At 42.9% G+C, this 20,317-nt stretch overlaps 1 protein-coding gene across 1 annotated transcript in view; it reads left to right on the top strand.

Annotated features, from left to right (window-relative positions):
* TMEFF2 (transmembrane protein with EGF like and two follistatin like domains 2) overlaps positions 1 to 20,317 on the top strand; it is a 263,577-nt gene that overhangs the window by 9,522 nt on the left and 233,738 nt on the right. Inside the window, exons 3-5 of the mRNA XM_066637218.1 lie at positions 12,759 to 12,888; positions 17,054 to 17,080; positions 19,845 to 19,848. Of these exons, the coding sequence (XP_066493315.1) occupies positions 12,759 to 12,888; positions 17,054 to 17,080; positions 19,845 to 19,848 (161 nt within the window). The remainder of the gene's footprint in view (positions 1 to 12,758; positions 12,889 to 17,053; positions 17,081 to 19,844; positions 19,849 to 20,317) is intronic.

Here is a 20,317-nt window from a genome sequence, read left to right as displayed (position 1 = left end):
TTACTCATGGTGGAATCCCCCCTCCCAACCTGAGAAGTTCACAGCTGTACCCTGTTGTTAATCAAGTTGGCCTTGGAGCCCACTTGGTAGTTTTGTATGGTATCTGAGGGCCCTGTGAAGTGGCCTCCTCCACAGTTCTCTCAGGCCTGGCATGCACTAATTAGAAGTTGGTTACAGCTGGGGCCTTGTACGCGGGCCTAACAACATGGCTACGAGCAGAAACTTTCCTTGTTCAGATGTTACCTGGTCATCGATATTCACTTTTCTGTCACAGCATCCACCCAAACTATCCATGTGGCAGATGCAGATAATTGCTGGTTTCATAGCCCATAGAAAGTGGCAACCCTGTGGGAAATAGGGTCTGCCTTAGGAGCTGTGGGGCCCAATGTAAAACATTTTTGTGGGACCCCTCATGGCCCCCCATTCAACAGAAAAAGTAGCAGCCCAGGAGCAATGGAACCCCACGCACAGCACGGCACCTGGAAGTACGTCATGGTGATGCTGTGATGATGTCACTGCCAACTGCTTCTGGGGCCCAATTGGTCCAGTTGGCCTAAAGCCAGCTTTAGGTGGGAAACAGTGTTGACATGTAGCAACAGAAGTCACATCAGCACTCTACATTTAGAAGTAGAGGGGTGTGTCCCTGTAACATTTTGTAGTTGCCCCTTTAACTACTGTTCTTAGATGGCTCTGAAGCCTTTATAAGGTTAAGGACAGAGAAGTGGATGGTGGGAGAGAGGTGGTTGTGCAGGTATTTGTTAGTCTAGCCCTGGTTGTGCTACTCTGAATGTCTATAATGATTAGTGGAGGAGTTTTTAAATTGAGATTCTGCACTTTTCCTCAGAGATGTATGTTAATTCAGTTGGGGTTAAACTCTGTTGCCTATGCGAGACTAGATATGTTCTCAATGACCTATTTGACTGAGGTCATTGATACTTCTCCTTCAGCAAGACGTTCTGAAACAAGGTACAACTTGACAGATGTAGTCTATAATACTTCAGTGATATACATGTATAGTACAAACTTCAGTTAGCTTCAGTGTCATGATTTCCCAAGGGATTCTCAAGGAGGAACCATGATGATGTAAAATGAGCCAGTGTGATATAGTGGCTGTAGTGTTAGATTTGGAGGCAGACCTGACCATTTTAGCCTCTCCCGTCCTTCAACAACAATTTGGCTTGCCGCAGTTTAGCAAGTAATAGACCTAACATCTATGCATCATTTGTTGCATCATCTGTTGTTTGATGCATATTGGATCTCCATTAAAGACACAGGAGCAGGACAAGCAGCTTTTCTAGGCAGCTGGCAACCCTGTTTGAGGGCTGGCAACTCAAGGTTTACATTGCTGCTGAGCTAAAAGCTCAGTTGGTAGCCTTTTGTAAGTCAGTATCTCTTAGCTTATGCTATCTCATGGGAGTAGTTGTGAAAGTGATTGGGGTTCTTTGTGAGAAGAGTGAGGTATAAATGAACTGGGGTTGCCAACTGACCAGAAAGAATGACCTTGATTGCTCTTGACAGCAGTTTGATGTGCTGAAGTTAACTGGCGAAGCTTTTCTTGGCATGAAGATCAAATTTATTGCCAGCTTATGTTTGCAGATCGAGCTGCTATTAAAGGAATTAAAGGAACAGAAGGAGGGGCTGGCTGAAAAGTTAGCAATCCTAAAATAAGCAGTCTGAATTCAACTTGCATTTAGTAGACAATGACCCTGCCTGGCTGACCAGCACCCAGGACAGGGTGATGTGATTATGCCATCACTTTACCCTCCCCCCATGATATCACATCACCCCTGCTTCCAGAATGGTTCCAATTTGGAGCCAAATGGAGGCACGGACAGGTCCTTCAACACTCTTCTTGCTGCTCTAAACAATCGGGCAGCAAGCACTGTGCTCCCCCAGTAGAGAGCCTGGCAAAACTCCATGTCACTGCAGGGGTGGGGGGAGCACCCCAGCCTGGCTATGCCGTCATTCATAGATAAAGAAGATGCTGCATTTTTAACATGAATGTTTAATAGTTGTATATTGTGAATGCTGAGTTATGTTGATTTTAAGAGTTTAAGAGTTTAAAGTTAAGTTTATTTATTTTATGTTTATTTTATTTTGTATGTTACTTGTGGAATCCAGTGATTGATTCTGGCTGACACCTTAAGGCAGGGGTTTTCAGACTGGGGTGTCGCGATGCCCCAGCCTGAGGGCCCTGGCCTCTTTCTATTTAAGGGGTGGGGGCAGGGAGGAGGCAGCAACACAATCCCCAGGATCATGCTGCTCAGGATCCACACAATCGCTCCACTTTCACTCCTGATGACCTGGGGAGTCCTGCAGATGCTCACGTAGGGCTCCTCGCACCCCCAACAGGCTGCTGCAGGGACTAGTGAGTGCATCCTAGGTATCGAGTTGCTGCCTTCCCTCCCACCCTGTTGCCTTGCCCACCCCTGCAAGGACTTACAGCAGTGCAAACTCTCCTAGAGAGTTTGAATACTGCTACCTTAAGGTTACCCTTTGATCAGATATGGTGATGGACATATCCAACCTTATGCCTACTGTGCACCTTCTAAATTAAAGGGGAAGGGAACACAACCTTCTTCTCAGTTCCCTGTTTGTTTCTGAGTTAAATTGGAAGGCATACAGGGAGGGTTGTCCTTTTAGACACACACACACACACACTCTTCCTATTTTCCTTTCCTATTCTCCTTGAAGGTGTTCAACTTGAAATTTACAGCTGTCGACATCTGAAATTAAGGTGCAATGGCATCACCAATCTCTTGATTCCTTCCTTGGTGGATAGCCAAGAGTCAATTTAAGTTTGGGAATTGAAAGGGAATCATGATGGCAGGAGAGGGGAATTGGTGACCACAGGATGGGGGCCTCCAGTTCACCTAAGTACTTCCTAGATATTTTATTGTCAGCATTGTATGGAACTACACTTCTCTCCTATGGTGATCTCTTTATTTTCTCTCTTTATTTTCTTTCTGTATTTAGCTTGTAGCTCTTCACAGTAAAGACACTTAACATTAACTCTAATCTATAGCTAGTACAGAATATTATTATAAAGAATGTTGTTAATACCTGCGCAAGCAATCTGTGACTAGTGTAGCATTTGCAATTCACATGTTTGAGTTGTCACTGCCAGTAGTTTAGTACAGCTGACTTCATCCGTTGACCTCAGTAGACAAACAGCACAATGGCCATGTAACTTCCTTTGTCCTTGGTGGGCAATTTGGCAGCTGGGAAAATTATGTTACTATAGAAGAAAGTTAATGCCTAGTGAAGGATTTGTGGCACAAGGTCAGGCAGTACATCAGAAGGGATCAAGAATTAGGAAACCAAGGGACATTTTTGCAATGCCTTCTCTATGAATCTCAAAAGTGGGGCAGGAAAATGAGATCTTTTGGCTCTCCAGGGTCCTGGAATCTACAGATTGGGCCAGTAAATGGGCTGTTTTATAGAGCTGAATACATCAGATGATGGGCTTACAGCCCAATCCTATGCATGTCTACTCAGAAGAAAGTCTCAATGAGTTCAATGGGGTTTACCCCCAGGAGAGAGTGCATAGGATTACAGTCTTAGTGAAATATACGAGTGTATTCACTAATATTCACATAGTGTACTTCACTAATGACCCAATCTTATTGCGGGCCTGCACCACCGTAAAGTGCTTTGCGGCAGTGCAAGTCTGGACGTTTCCTGCTGTCATTGGCAGAGCAACAGAGGACCACAGGTGGGGGCTGGATGGGGCAGGGGGAGGGCAAAATGGGAAAGAATGGGGTGGGGTGAACAGGGTGAGCCCAGGAGGGTGGCAGAATCAGTAGCATTGGCATGTGCTGAATCCTGAGGTAACTTGGGAGCAGTAGTATATAGCATTTTATAAACTTGACCCTATACATTTATCCAAGTCTGAGAATGTCGATGTTGGGTCCAGTTCTTTTAAGCAAGAATAGAGTAACTTTATTTGGTTTTCAGTCTGAGCATTTAATTGTACTTGCTAAGCCTTTATGGTCAGGAAGGTGGGAAACTGAAGTCTTGGAATACAGTGTCTTCTCTGAACGTTCTATCAAGTTGGAGGGGTTTTTTTTTTGCTGCAACAGGAAAGAACTGCCACCATGGAGCTCTGTTTATGGTAAGGTAGCATATGAATACCTACAAAAAATAAACAGTTGAACTTCCTCTTCCATGCCTGAAGTACTTCTGAGTTTTGCAATGCCTTCTGTAACCTATAAAAACAGGGCCTAATCCAACAGAAGTAGGCAAAAGATAAATCCTATTGACTCGGAAGGCCATTTCAGCTCAGACTGTTTGGGACTGCTTGAACGAGCATGGCCTTCATCCCAAGAAACTCATTTTTGCTGTTTCGTAATTCCGCCAGCAGATAAACCACCAGGCACCCACTGAGTCCGTACGGTAGGGGAGTTTCATTCCTCTACAGAGCACCCATTATACATCTGCTTCACAAAGAACAGACGCTAATTTCTTCTTCTGTTAGAGAACAGTCCTATGCGCTCATTATGGTATCAATTCTTATAGTCTTCTCTTCCTTTTAGTTCTCCTTGCCATCTGTACATTTATTAGTTCCAAAGGAAAGAAATAAAGCAGAATTCTTGCCTGACTTAAAGATGAACTATTGTTGTTTAGATGCCTTGAGCTAACATGGACCTGCAGGACCCCGATGGCCTTTAAACATACATGCACACGCAATGGGACAAAAACTTGAGAGGGGGTGATTTTCAGTGCAGACATAGAGAGCATGAGGGGCGCTTAGCACTTTCTCTGCCTGTTTAGAACCCTGGCCTAAATATATGGGAAAGGGGTTGCTCAGGTAGGGTAAAACGTTGGAACAGCGAAGTGGCAGTGGGGGAGGTAGGCTTAAGAATGCATCCTGCCACTGTTCTGTTCAAGTCTGATGTTCACTGAAGCTGCATTTTTCTGAGGAAAAACATGTACAGTGACATTTTTCTGTTACATGTGGCTTCATGGAATGTGTAGCCAGCCCCTTAAAAAAAACCCTTTGTCATTTTGCTGGCTGAATATGCCGGCTTAATCCTATACATGTCTGTTCAGAAGTAAGTCCCACTGAGTGCAGTGAGACTGACTTCTAGGTAATTGTGCCTAGGATTACAGCCTAAGTGGTGCTGAATAAACCACTGTACTCGTAGCCTCCATACCTGCATTACCCAGTTAATAATACAGACCTGCCTCACAAGGTTGTTGTAAAGACTCCCGAAACAAAGTGTATGTGAAGCACTTTAAAATGCTTCCAAGATTTCACAGATGTATTCTCTCTTGGAGATCTATTAATCCTGCCCATCCAAGGAAAGCAACATTTTCCCCTGTTGCTTATTAAGTAACAAATAAAGCTTGACACTCTCCTCTTTGAACCTTCAAAATTACCATCAACCTAATCATTACACTCCCAAGTTTTCCTATCCCACCGATCTAATGATGGCACTGTGGCACTCCTCCAATACTTAGCTATTAATGTGCAAGCACCAGTCGATGTAATATTTAGCATCGCTTAGTTTTGTTTAAAAGGAAAACAATGTGCATCGTTCAAGAGGAAGGCATGTAGCATGACCCAAACAGTGCTTTTATTACCTTATGCTAAATCAGGTATGTAAGGAGCCAGTGCTGGAATTAGAACACCAATAAGGGCTTGTGATGGTGGATATACGTCATGTATTCAGGACAGAGTGCAATAAATCTGCTGTCTAAAAAAGTCTAGGCAAAAACTAGCCTGCAAACATGGTAAGTAAAAATGCAGATGTTGTATTGATTGATTTAAAGCACTCTTTAATCCCACTGTAAGGCAGCTCACAAAATTACAGAATTAGATGACATAATCCGAACAATGGCAACCAACATGAATGCGGCCTCGAGCTCAGCAGAGAAAACAGGTAAAACATTTTTTAAAAGCCACCAATGGCCACCTTTCTTCCTTCAAGAGCAAATTCTTGTAAGAAAAGGAGGCTTTGCAAGTTTTGCTAACGTTTATGCAAAAGGGCATTACTGAACTTTTTCATTCTGTATTCTCAGAAAATCTCGCTCCATTTTGCTGTAGCCAAAAATCCTTACCTCTCTCTAGAGCAGTGGTTCCCAAACTGTGGGCTGGAATCCACTGGTGGGTCACAACCCAATTTTTGGTGGGCATAACAGCTAAGCAGAGCTTCCAGTGAAAACACAGGTGATGTAAGAATCAGATAATTAATTTCCTCAAGTCCTGAAGCTTTTCAGAAATCAGAATTGCCCTGCAAAGAGTTCCTGCAGTTTGCAAGCATGTGTAAATACAGGAAGCTAAATTTTGGAGCATCCTTTTTTTTTGGGTTATTGCACGTAAATAAGTAAAAATATCATTTCTTTCTAGATTTTTTAAGTCTTGTAAACCTAGATGGGTTCTGATAGAATGTTATTTTAAAAAGTGGGTCCCAGTGTTAAAATGTTTGGGAACCACTTCTCTAGAGCAGTGATTTCCAACCTTTTTCATCTCGCAGCACACCGAAAAGGCACTAAAATGGTCAGGACACTCCATCAGTGTTTTGACCATTGACAAGGCACACCATGCTGTTGGTGGGGGACTTGCATCTCACAATGGCCCTACTAATAAATGACCCTCTCCCAAATTCCCATGGCACACCTGAGGACCATTTGCGGCACACCAGTATGCAAAAGGACAGTGGTTGCAAATGGCTGCTCTAGAGCAGGGGTGCCCAAACCCCAGCCCTGGGGCCACTTGCAGCCCTTGAGGACTCCCAATGTGGCCCTCAGGGAGCCCCCAGTCTCCAATGAGCCTCTGGCCCTCCGGAAACTTGCTGGAGCCCACATTGGCCCGACACAACTGCTCTCAGCATGAGGGTGACTTTTGACCTCTCACATTAGTGTGGGATGAGGACTCCCTCCACTGCTTGCTGATTCATATCTGTGATGCAGTAGCGGCAGCAAAGAAAAGGCCGGCCTTGCCTTGTGTGATGCCTTTTGTAGGCCTTGAGCTATTACAAGACCTTCATTCATTCATGTAAGTTCCACCTTTAGTATATTAATTTATGTAAACTCATGTAAATTTATTCAAATTTTAAATGTAAATTAATTCTTTCCCCCCCCCCGGCCCCCAACACAGTGTCAGAGAGATGATATGGCCCTCTTGCCGAAAAGTGTGGACACACCTGCTCTAGAGGATAATATTTGAACAGAGAGCTCCCTGAAGAACTTCAGGTGGATTAGAGGAAGGTGCTTATACAGGGAAAGGCCATTGTTGGAGCAGCCCATCTCTTCTTCCCAAGCCATCCATAGGCATTCATGCTGAACAGTCCAAGGAGAATAAATCAGAATGATTATGTTGCTCTTTGGCTGCCATCAGCAGAACCAAGACCTCGTGAGGCAGCATGCCAAATACTGCCCCCTTTACCCAATGATGTGCCAGCTTCTGTTTCTCCCACTCTGGTATTCTAGCTCAGCGCTCTCCTCCTCTCCACTTTTCTTATTCTGTTCTGTCCCCTTCTTCCTTTTTTCAGTCCAGGAAGTGGAGGGAGGAGAAGCAGTGAAGGCAGGTAGGTGAACAGAGATGGGCACCCCTATAAATTCTATGCCTGAGGCTATCACTTCAACTGGCTTCATAGAGGGGCTGGCCCTAGCTGTCAATACTTTGCTTCTATCCTGATGAACCCACGCAAAAGAAATAGCCTTAGTTCCTAGTCACTATAACACTATGGTGATCACAGCTAATATATATCCTGGAACCCAAAGTTGCTCTTTGCAAAGCATCCTATTACTGTGCATGAGTTGGTACCCACAGGTGTCATACCCAAGTTGGATGGGCTGTGCGTAACCTCAGGGCTCTCCCCCTTAACCTCAGCTTGCTTATTCAGGAAACTTGTCCCTGTGGAACTTGCTTGCCACTACACATAATTTGACTTGGCCATCTTTCATCACCATTTAGCAGTGATAGTTACTCATCACAGTGTTTCACAGTGCATGTTGACCTCTGGAGCAATATGTCTCTGATCTTTGTGAAATAACCACAACAAATGCTTTGACTGCACGCCACTTATTTTGAAGTTTTATCTTGCATACATCCAAGAGAAGATCTTTGAACCTTGCTGTAATTCTTGCTCTACCCTCTTCCTACAATGAAATCTGAAATAGCATCCCTGTCATCTCCTTGACCATTGATTTGTCACACTGTAGTAGTTTTAAAAGATAGGGGTTTTATTTTATTATCTATTTTTACGAATACCATTCTTCCATAAGCATGAATTGTAGTCACTGAGGCTGAAATTAAACATTGCCTTTCTAAGTTATTGGTTCTCATCTTACTGGCTCAAAATTCTCAAGTCGAAAGATCCTATGAGGAGTGTGTGTGTGTGTGTGTGTGTGTGTGTGTGTGTGAGAGAGAGAGAGAGAGAGAGATGTCAGGAACAATGGGAGCTGCTTAATTCTAGCATGAGTGAGATCCACATGCTGGTTTCTCTGTGTGGGTGCTTGGAGCATACAAGTCTTGTGCTGCATGATAGATGGATAAGTCTTATTCTCTAAAAACGATTTACATGATTTGAAGGCAGGGAACAATGGGAACTGGCAAGACTAAGATTCACAAAAGTGTGTTAAGTTTTTCTTGCAGTGGTTTGGACCAATGGTGGAGCAGGAGGCTTGCAGAGGTGTAAAGGGATTACTGCTGAAGCCTCCAGATTCACCCTCCCTTCAGTGCATACAGTGCACCTGTTTTTAGCACAGCTGCACCAGCAGGGGGAGAAAGGATATGCTTGGGCTCTGAGTGCCCTCTTTAAAACATGCCCCAGAATTGCAATATTTTGCAAATTTTGCAGAACATTGAGTTTCTGTGGTAGATGGCAAAAATTTATTCAGTAGACTGACCAACACGAAGAGGATTGCTTGAAAACCACTAGGTTAGCAGAAAGAGATTTTAGAGGTTCTAAGTCCATTTTGGGGAATGCTGCAGGTTGGCCACAGCGCAGGCCTGCAAGCTTGAAAAATATTGCTGGTACTTGGAAGATGTTTCATCTCCCAGCCCTGATCAAAATGTCACTCTACCCAGGTAAGAATAACTTTTTTCGACTTTGTCCCTGCGTAGAAACCTTCAATCACGTTAACCTTTCTGACTGTATACGTGCAAAACAACATCATAATCATTCCGATTGAGGCATGTCTGAAGTTGCTTTATCTTCACAGATCTCAATTTCATCCAGTATGTCTTGGGCATTAGCATACCATGAGGCAATTTAATGTCGAACAGCTAATTGGCAGTGTGACTTCTTCCTAATTTTTGCCTGGGTTTTAAACAGAGGTGATCATTTGTAAATAATAATCTTGATCATTACATTTGTTCTAATTAAACAATGAGGCATATCAGGAGTACAGTAATCATGAGATAATCACATCCCTGGCATAATTATCAGGTACAGGGCACAGCCAAGTATCTCTAATGCCGCAGAGTGTGATTATGTTGCGATAACTATACCCTGTAGGTTGCCTAATTTTCATTACAAAATGGAATTATTTTTATTAAAACGAACAAGGGGTGGTTGTGGGAGAAGCTGTCCTTGTCTCATGACAGAGGAAGAAAAGACAGATAGCATACAAAGCCTAGCAGGAATTTCAGGTGGGCTGATAGAGTGTGGATTAATCATTGATTGCAGGTTTTCTGTTGTTCTCATGCAAGCGGCTTCGCCATGATACAAATAGCTATGGACTTAATATGTCTGACTCAGTGTGCCATTAAAGAAGAGGGTCAAATCTGCCGCACTGCGTATCACCGCAGGTGGGACAGAACACTTTTAGGAAGTCCAGTATATAATAATTCCAACCATGTGGTATAAATTATGCTTCCCTTCAAAGTGTTTTGGGTTAGGTTGTTCTTTTTTCAAAAAGCACTGCCGGGTTATAAACCGGTCCCTGCTTTGCCTTCCTGTGTCCTTTGCTGCCCTCTTCCTGTGCCTTGGTGCAGCACACCTGAAGTCTTGCATGCACCCCAGGTAGGAGTGGAGAAGGGCAGAGGTGGGAGACTTCCTCATCTCCTGCTGCCTCTAAAATCAACGTCCTGATTTTAGGAATGGGCTATGTTAGAATGCCAGATACAAAGGAGGGCACCAGGATGCAGGTCTTTTGTTATCTGGTGTGCTCCTTGGGGCATTTGGTGGGCCCCTGTGATATACAGGAAACTGGACTAGATGGGCCTATGGCCTGATCCAGCGGGGCTGTTCTTATGTTTTCTTGGAACCTGAAGACACAATGCAGACCGATCCACAAGTTGTATCTCTTAGAGATGTGGTTCCCAATGTTTTTGCACTGGGACCCACTTCTTAAAATGACACTCTATCAAGACCCACCTTGCTTTATGAGACTTTGAAAAAAGTTTCACTTTGCCAGTCACTCAAACTTCTGTTTTTATCCTTTTTACAGTACTGTTGGGGGGGGGGGCTGCCTTCTGGAGCATTGTTGAGCTCCATGGGACCTTTCTGGTGGCCTTGTGTTCCCCTGCATCTGGCCTTGGTTAAGAGCTGTTGCCTACCCATTAGTAAACCAGGATAACCAGATACAGTGGAGAACAGAGTGCCTATACTTTGTAACCACTGTATAGAAGAGGGAATTTTGGCAGTGACAGCTCAACTTGGAAAGGGTTAAAAGGCTGCACCTGCCAAAATTCCCTCTTATATACAGTGGTTAAAGGTATGGGCACTCTGTCCTCCACTGTATCTGGTCACCTCAGTGGCGTAGCTAGTGAGGGGCGGGGTAGTGGTCTGCCCCAGGTACTACCCTTGGGGTGGTGAAACCACAAATGACCCAACATCGCTAACATCATGGAGGTTAGGAATAACCCCATCATACTATATACTGTTGGATGCAGAATTTCCAGCAGAGAGCAAGGCAAAAAACCAGAGTGAAATATCTCCTTTCCATCAAAAGTTATGGCCAAAAAACTGGAAACAAAAAAATGCATGGAGCCCTATGGAAAGTGAAATCGAGCCATATCGTGCATTTACTCGAGAGCAGGCGAACGTGCCTTAGTTCGTCAGAAAGGGCAGGCTTCGATATTATCAATCGATTGATTGATTTAAAATTATTAATTATATAATTATTATTAATTATAATTAATTATGTTTTGTGGGGTGACAAAAATTTATGGGCCCTGGGTGTCAAATGACCTAGCTCTGCCTCTGGATCACCCGATAGTAAACGCACACTTGTGGCTCAGTTTCACTTTTAGTAGGGCTCAATACATTTTCCTTGTCTGCTATTAGCTTATCAGTTCTGTGACTCACCAAAAACCAGATGGTGACCCAGTGGTGGGACCCACAGTTTGGGATGTCTTAGGGCCTGATCCTATCCAAATTTCTAGTGCCGGTGCAGCCGTGCCAAAGGGGCATGCACTGCATCCTGTGGTGGGGAGGCAGACACAGAGGCCTCCTTAAGGTATGGGAACATTTGTTCCCTTTCCTTGAGGCTGCATTGCAGCTGCACCAGTGCTGGAAAGTTGGATAGGACTAGGCCCTTAGTGATTAAAATACTTCTATACTATTTTACTTCTGTTTTACTGACAAAGTGTCTTGTAGCAAGTTAAAGGCTAGCTTCAATAAATACAGTGATTCGTGATTAAAAGTGCTATAAGATTCTTCATTATTCTGGATTCTGTGTGTTATTGTGCACCATTTGTGAACCACAAAGATGAATGCCGCTCACCAGCCATGCGTGCCAGCCTTGTGGCACCCCACAAGGAATGTGAAAAACCTACTGCTGCTGCTGGCCTGGCACTGAAAAAGCTGAGGTTGCCAAGTACATGGCCAGCTGCAATATAAGGCTGGTAGATAGTCTGCAGTCAACTTGGTATGATCCAAGTTGTGCAGACCTGGTGTAAACTGAACCAATGTGTGTTCAGGCAAATACTGTTGGGTTTAACCAATGTGTTGTGCAAACCTGGTGTAAAATTCAGTGAATACAATGAGGGATGCTTGAGCCCTCTACAGTTCAGAATCAGTGTTGTATTTTGTTGAAAGTCTCACACTCGCACTCACCACGTCAGCTGAAATAACCATTGATTGCAACCAGTGATGGACAAACTCCCTTCAGCTTAATTCAGAATTGGCTCAGTAAATATGATGTTTCTTGGGAAGTATTCAGACACACATCATTTGCTTTCCAAGAGTTCTCTCCCAGTACACAATGTTACCACACACGCACATTCTTCTAGCTCTGTACATGTACCTTATTTTCCTTGGGAATTCCAATTCCCAGCCCCAGCCACTTGGAAATTCATCTGGTCGCCCCTCCCCAAACAAACAGACCAGGGAATCAGAAAGTTTATGTAGCTTCAGAGCAATCAACAAGGGTTTTAATGAATAAAGGGTTTAATAATAAAGAACTTCTGTGCATGCATCTACAATACAGGAGGGTCTATAATGCAAAACAATTCTAGTGGACTCCTTTCACCTTTTCAGTTTTAACTGGACCTCTCTCAATTAAAGTTGACTGTCTCTTTATATTTTCTGCATCACTCTTCTGTTTCAACTGCTGTTATTGTTATTTATTAATAAGCGCTATCTGTGGGCATGATGATTTATAAGTAATGAGAAGACAAGTATCTCTCCTATGGAGATTGGAAGGCTGAGCCCGGAGCACAGTCTTATATTAAAATGTTCTTGAAGAAATTGCCTTAGTTCCAGGTCTGAGAATAAAAGGGGGTGAGACTCTTACATATCACTGCATTACTGACTTTCTTTGCTAATTGGACTGTATGGCTTTCTTTCTTGTCTCCTCATTAGTGCAACAGCGACTATGTGCCTGTGTGTGGCTCCAATGGCGATACCTATCAAAACGAATGCTACTTGAGACAGGCTGCCTGCAAGCAGCAAAGTGAAATCCTTGTGGTGTCGGAAGGATCGTGTGCCACTGGTAGGTGTCACAGACTCTGTGCCACAAACATCTCAAATTGTGTTCAAAACAGAATCCAATAGGCTGTGTGTACCCTGAGAATTACAGTTACTGTGACATGAATTCCAAATTGATAATTGAAAGCTTGGTGCCCATTATTACTCCTTTTTCCCCTGTGGTATAATCTTTCAGAACCCTGAGAACCATTACAGATTCTCCAGGTACACATCTTAACTCAGCGATTTTCAACTAGTGTGCCAGGGCACATTGGCGTGCCGCGAATGGTCAGCAGGTGTGCCATGGGAGTTTGAGAGAGGGTAATTTATTAGTAGGGCCACTGGGGACGTGAGCCGTCCCACCACAGCATGGTGTGCCTTGACAAGAATAAAAATACTAATGGTGTGCCTTGACAATTTTAGCACCTTGCCAGTGTGCTGTAAGATGAAAAGGTTGAAAATTGCTATCTTAAGTATTCTACAATCCTTTATGTGCAATTAGAAAAGACAGAATCCCTTTCTCTTATGTAGTCAGGGCAAGATCCACAAGACAGTTTATAATGCATCTTTGCTCATTTCTATCACATTGCCACTGAGGAAGGGGAGTAAACTTGGTTCAGGACCAGCTTTAAGCCAGTTGGACCAATTGCTCCCAGTTGGGCCGCATGCCTAAGGGGCCCCCACACTAAGGTAATCTAGTCTCATATGCAATTGATATTAAGATGTGCTTAGATCCATTTGGTCCATTAACTCACATGTACTTTTAAAGCGCTTTCCATTCTACAATAGAGATAATAAGGACTATAATAAATTTTTATTTTTATCTCTAAGTTTCTACAGAGGTTGGCTGTGAATATAGCAAAAAATGTTTCCAATTGAGTCCTGCAACTCCTAAGGCTGGCCTTGGCCTGGTTCATTCTATAAGTAATGAGTCCAGGATGGAACCCAGCAGTTTTGGTCGGGCAGAGTTCAGCTTTTACATTGGGCTCCCCTCTCTCATGGAAATCTGCTGGCACAGCATTCTGCCCCCTGGCTCTACTGCTTGACCTACCCACCTGAAGTGTATTGTTTCAGAAAAAGAAAAGGGCAGAATGGCTATGAGCAGCTTTACCTCTTGCATTTCTGACAACTGATCTGAAAGCAAAAAAAATTGACCCATAAGTGTATAAGCGTACCCATAGCCAGGCCCTTTTTTTTCCTGATTGGTCGACAGTCCTGTCAGTGGACTGGATGTAGCTTAAGGGCTTTCAGTTGCATAACATTATAATGCCTTATATAGAATTATGTTCTTGATTGGGTATACTGTCACTTTAAAGGAAGGAACCTTTCATACAAGACAAGAGAAGAAGGAAGCAGGGAGTTTTCAAATCAAACTGTGTTGTTTGTTAAATAATGTGTTCATGCTCAAATGAGTCATTACTCATTATGAGCAATAGCTTAGCCAGTACTTAGCCGCCCTGGGTCCCGTTAGGGAGAAGGGCGGGATAAAAATAAAGTTTTATTATTATTATTATTATTATTATTATTATTATTATTATTATTACTTTAGGGATAGCATATTTTGCCTCAGAGTGTTGGACTTGTATGGTCTGTAGGATGACTTGCAATTCTGAGAGAGAGAGAGAGAGAGAGAGAGAGAGAGAGAGAGAGAGAGAGAGAGCACCTAGAGCTTGATTCTCACTTCTTTTATGAGGCCAAAATAATGATTAGGAAGATTTTTTTCTAGATCTTGAGGCTCAGAAGGATATGTGTGTGAGAGAAGACAATCTTGTTTACAATCATATAAGGCAATTCCATACCTGCAAGACAGTTTGCAGGTCTTTGCAAGACAGTTTTCAGTGTCTTTGCAGTTTGTGACAATCTGGTAGGAAAAAAAAGTCCTGTATCTTCAGGTTGACTCATCTGGAAAACAAGCACATATGCAAAAAATTGTTAGTTGGCCTATCTTTTGTAGAGATGCACACAGAGTTTTTAATTGGAAACCACACTGCAATTTGAGAGTATCACCGTTTCATTTAAAGTGAAGGTTTTAAAAGAAAATCAGGATGATGATGGAAGTTTGCAAACTGAGCTAGATTAACCAGATCTGACTGTAGCTAAATTGAGATTCTGACTCTCAACATTCAGCCAGAATCCCAATTTTGCGTTTGGTAAGCTCTCCGTTTGCCTTCCTAACTGCCTGTGACACTGGGGAGCGTTTGTGATCTGAATCTGTGCTGAAATGAGGCTTTGACCTGCATAGCTTATCTTCTTTTTCTTCAGATTCATGAAATGGATTTTGAAATACAGTCTCATTTTTTCAGATTGTTTCCTTTTAAATGATACTTTTCCAATTCATTTTCATTTCAAGTTTAATTAAGGGGCTTCTTACCAAAGTGTTTTCACTGAGTGGTTGTAGCTGCTGTATACACTATATGTTAAACTGGTTGTTATGTACCCAGAGGCTTTAGTACGGCATGTGCAGGAATAAACAGGAATTTCCTTCATGTTGTCTTGTTTGTTTAGAAGCATTAAAGGAAGGGCAGTTGTCTTACAATGACATTTTGATAGAATCTGCAGTGCTCATCGCTCTTTAAAGAATCAAACTATTTTTCAAACTCCCAATTTAAAGGAAGAATATTAGTTAGAGGCAGAAGAGGATTTCTGGAGATGGCCTATAGAACTTGGGCAAACAGTCCATTGGTAATGTATTGTGGTCTGCCAGGTTGCTTGATTACCCCCCCCCCCACTTGTTTTGGCAACTAGGCAGGCAATAATATTGTCTGCCTGGACAGACAGTAATATTGCCTGTTTAGCTGGCAGGCAGGCAGTAATAGTGAGACATTCATTGGGTTGCCATCCATGTCTGGAAATGTCACTTGGCATAGTTAGTAGTCACAAATTGTGCAAGCCTTCTTTAGAAATACTTACTTGGTTCTGACCTCTGCCAAAGCACAGCAAGGCAAGGTTGTACACTTCACGGGTCAGGGATTGGCGATGACCAAAATCTATCAGGCTGTGAAACTGCTGCTGTGAGGGGTTCCCCGCAGCCTGGTCATTGCCTCAACAAGGAGTGGCCTACAATGTGAAGTGGATGAGGAAAGCCACTAGATCCAGAGAACTGAAGAGCCAGGTGGAGACATGTTTCTATTTCGTGTGGGGTGTGTGGTGACTGAATGTGAAGACTAGTCCTGCTCATTTTTCTGTATTCTTTGTGCATGCCTATTAAGTTAAACACGCGGAATTCTAGTTATGACATGCATTATGGGTAATGTATAGAGGGCAAATGGTAGTGTGGGTGAAGGCAGATGATTAGGCTATCTCTAGAAAAATCTTTGGCGAAATATGCAGACTTTTCCTTGCATATTGTTTGAAAGTTAAATCCCACTGAATTGAATGGGACCCACTGGCGTGTACATAGGTTTGTAACCCGAGTCAGTTGTCTGCAAAGCCATTGTATGACCCTGCAGTTATTACATTTTTCGTGTGGTTATCTGAGTCTCTGTGTTGGCCTGATTTTCTGCCATGTGAAACTACCACAGATCAAAATCTAATAGTGTGTTTAAAATCAGGTATTATCCATGTTCTTTCCTGATTTCCTTGTATGTTGCTAATTTAGTTGAATGCAGTTCTCAGCCTTTTTTTAGCAGGCAGCTATGAGCAATGTTTGTCTGGGTTTACCTGGGAGGAAGGCTGATACCATGACCCATGACACCAACACCACTGAGACTAATGTGAATTGTGATAGGCCAGGCCCAGCTGGAGGTAGTCCAGGCTCACATTTTCATTGAAACTGTTGTGACTAGTCACAGCAGCGTAGGTGGTAGTTGTAAACTCATTGGGTCAGGCTGTAACCTGCTTCCAAGCATACTTGGGGGTTGTCAGGACCTGGCTGCTTGTACCAGCTCGGGGTAGGGGGGAATTATGCCAATGCTTGCAAGAGCCAGTGTACTGTAGTGAATGTCAAGGAGTGAGTTGGGCGAGAAATGGGGCGTTGCAGGCTCAAACTTCCATTCAGCCATGACACTTTCACTCAATGACCATCTCTTAGTATGATCTACTTCACAGGGACGCTGGTGGAGCATCACACAGGGACGCTGGTGGAGCATCAAAGGTGAAATTTGTGATAGGCAGGATGTGGCTTTATACACATACAGACTATTTTGATGTATATATATTGAAACTTCTTTTTTTTTGGTCATCTCTTACAGATGCTGGCTCTGGATCTGGGGATGCAGGTAGGAATTTTTTCCTTAATATTCTATTCTTTTTCCTTCCTGAATCTGCTGAGGACATTTTTTACATCATAGAGGATTTGTCGGATAGTTCTGGTGTATTGTTCAAATTTTCTTTTCCTGATTAAGTGACAGCCTGAATCACAGTCAAACTACAATGGAATAATGAAGAGCTGTTTTCTAGTGAAATTCCAAAAGCTGTATTACATCGGGTGGAATCTTGTATTATTCATGATTGAACTAGGACTCTATCTCCATCTACTGTTTCTAACTCTCTCATGGATTTTATTACTTTAATTAAACTTATTTCTTTTGGTTGTTGTATCCTGAACAAATCAATAGCAGTTGCAGTGTGTGTGTGTTTTCCAAGCTGGAGGATTTGACATAAATATTGGGGGGAACAAATTCACAGGGATTAGATGAAGGATTAGCACTTTCAAAGTGGCTCTATTGGGCATTTTGATTTCAGGTCACTGTCAGGTTAGTGCCTTGAAAAATCTGTGTAGCAAGTGTTGGCTCATCTAGTATTGGATCTGGACTTTTTGTAGTTACTGGCATAATCTGTCCAAAGAAATCCTTTGGTCACTGCAGTCTTATCCCCACTGAAATGGGGGCAGCCCCATTGTACATAATGAGACTAAATTTTGAGTAAACGTGCTTACAATCAGGCTTCGCACCCCACTCATTTCAACAGAAATTCACGGGACTCCCAGTAAAGTTCATGGGACTTAAACTGCTCTGTTTTGGCTTGTATATGTATTTGGCAAAAGGGTGTTGTATATTTGCAGAAATCGCTGTTGTACATTTCAGACCCAAAATTAGGGAAACCTTCTGTTTATGCTCAGTTACGTTTTTAGTGTTTCAGTTTTCTCATTGTTGAGTGGGCCAGGTTGTTACTCATTCTCTCATCGTAGCATATTTTTTTACTCTTCTCACATTATTTTCTTTGGGACATGGTATGAGGAACTGTAGGTGCATTCAGTTGTACATAGTTTTAGCAATGAATATGGTGTGGAAGTGCACTTTCCATATTTGGGGCAAATATACCATCTCCCCTCCCTACTGATCAAGCTTGGGGAAAACCTGTCCTTCAGATTCACTGTGCAAGGGCTATGCCCCATACTGATTGACTGGCTCATATGTCAGTCTTGAACCACATCCTTCCTGAGGGACTTTTCAAGCTATAAGAAATAATAATAATAATAAAAGGTCAAAGGCATGTTTACCCCATAAACTTGCTAAGAGGCAAAATACACTTGCAAAGTGAACAGTCTGATTTGGACAATCTTTGGTTGTGGCCATACACTTGTCTTTGAGGAGTGAAGGTGAGAGGAAGCACAACACAAAAACCCAGCAGTGTCCACACTCACTCTGGTTCATTAATACATCTGTATGTGGCTGATGTTATGTTCAGTCTTTGCCGGATCAGGAGTAGGTCTTGGAACAGACACTTGCGATCTTGATCATGGTTCAAGTTGAAGAATGAAGCCAGAAGGATGAGTACGAGCAAACAACAATGCATCAAGCATGGTCAGAATCCAGAGGGTCAAAAGTTACTTATTATGAAGGAATTGTGTATCTCTCTAGGAAGTGCAACTGCATTTGATTCTTTCTTCACTTGGTAATATAGAAACTCCTCCCGTCATCTCCATCTTCAGCAACCAGAGCAGTAGTTCCAGATGGTTCTGTTATATTAGTCCTATTGAGATTTAACACAGTCCAGCTCTAAATCCTTTATGTGAACCATTGTCCTTCTATAAGTATGATGCACCAGTCTGGTGGTCCTTCCTTGGATGTTTCCCCAGTATTGAATGCAGTTTAACAGATGGGTTATCTTATGGGCCAAGCTGCTCTGCTTGGATAGACCAAGCACTGCTTAATCAAGGGGATTAAAATGCTCTAATGATAGCTTATTTGAATCTCTGTTTCCTTAATATATAGTTGTTAATTTTAATAACCCAAATTTTTTATTTTGGTTCAGACCATGAGTTTGTCTTGACAAATATTTTAACTGTTTCCATGGCCAATACTTGGTATTATGGGCAGCACAATTCAATCCCCCCCCCAGACCGGCACAAGTCCCTTATGCCAACTCCCAGCCATTGCGAACATGCCATAAAGCATGTTTGCAATGACTTGAGGGTAGGATAGGCCAGCCCACAGATGTGTGCTGACCTCGCGGAACTGGCCCTGCACCTGGAGATGGTATGTTTGTGCCGGCTTGGGCAGACCGGCACAGGGGGTGGGAGAGAGCGGCGGGAGAGAGGAATGCAGGCAGGGAGGGGGCATTTCTGGGTGGAGGAGGTCAAGATCTGGGGTCTATCCAGTCTGCTGTGCTTGGATAGACCAACCACTGCTTAATCAAAGACATTAAAATGCTCTAATTGTAGCTTATTTGAGTGTACTTTTTGGTTTCTATTTTCTTAACATAGTCAAGTTAATTTTATCCACCCAAATTTTTTAGTTGTGCAGGCTGTTTTTTGTTGTGCAGGCTGAATTCCAATGCTTGTCCCTGGCCTGAGTGATGTTACTCGGGCCACTTGGATTTGCACCTGTGAAATTGCAGGTGCAGATCCGAGTAGCCCCATAGGGGTGCTTGGGGTGTTTCTCGGGGTAAGGGGAAGGAAATTCCCTTATGTCGAGTTGCACCCCAACCTTCACCAAATATGCACTGATACAGTACAGGCCAGTTGGCCTGCCTGTTCCAGTGCAGATTAGGATTGAGCCCTAAATTATGGGAATTGTGATGTAGGTCATCCATTTACAGTGCAGTTGTTATTTGCTTTCTGTAATCAAAAATTTAAGGATACCTTCTTTGTCAGATGTCCAGGTGGCCTTTATTGAACAATTCTACAGATTAGTTTTATGAACTGTCACTTATTTTTTGCCTGTGATTAACCTGAAGATGGTTAATATTGATCCAATGGACCTACTGCCTTTTGCTTTGTGTGTCACTTGGTTTTATGTTCATTATCCAGGATAATGAACTTCTGCTGTAGTTTTAAGAATTTTCTTTTGAGAAAGTGCAGCACATGATCTTTGCTTTCAGGATTTTCATTTAACTTCTGGTTCTATCTGGAAACAGAAATGGACAGTTTCTGCAGCGTCCATTGACACATTTCAATTTGGTGTAACCTTGGTTTCTGGAATTGTATCTCAAATATTTCTGGAAAATTTGCATCTCACTTTGTCCTGTGTGTCTGAGAGTGGGGCATTTGATTTACTTTCTTCTTCTTCTGC

This window comes from Tiliqua scincoides, chromosome 1 (assembly GCF_035046505.1).
Source record: "Tiliqua scincoides isolate rTilSci1 chromosome 1, rTilSci1.hap2, whole genome shotgun sequence".
Classification (NCBI taxonomy): Eukaryota; Metazoa; Chordata; class Lepidosauria; order Squamata; family Scincidae; genus Tiliqua; species Tiliqua scincoides.
This window is presented reverse-complemented; position numbering and strand designations above follow the sequence as displayed.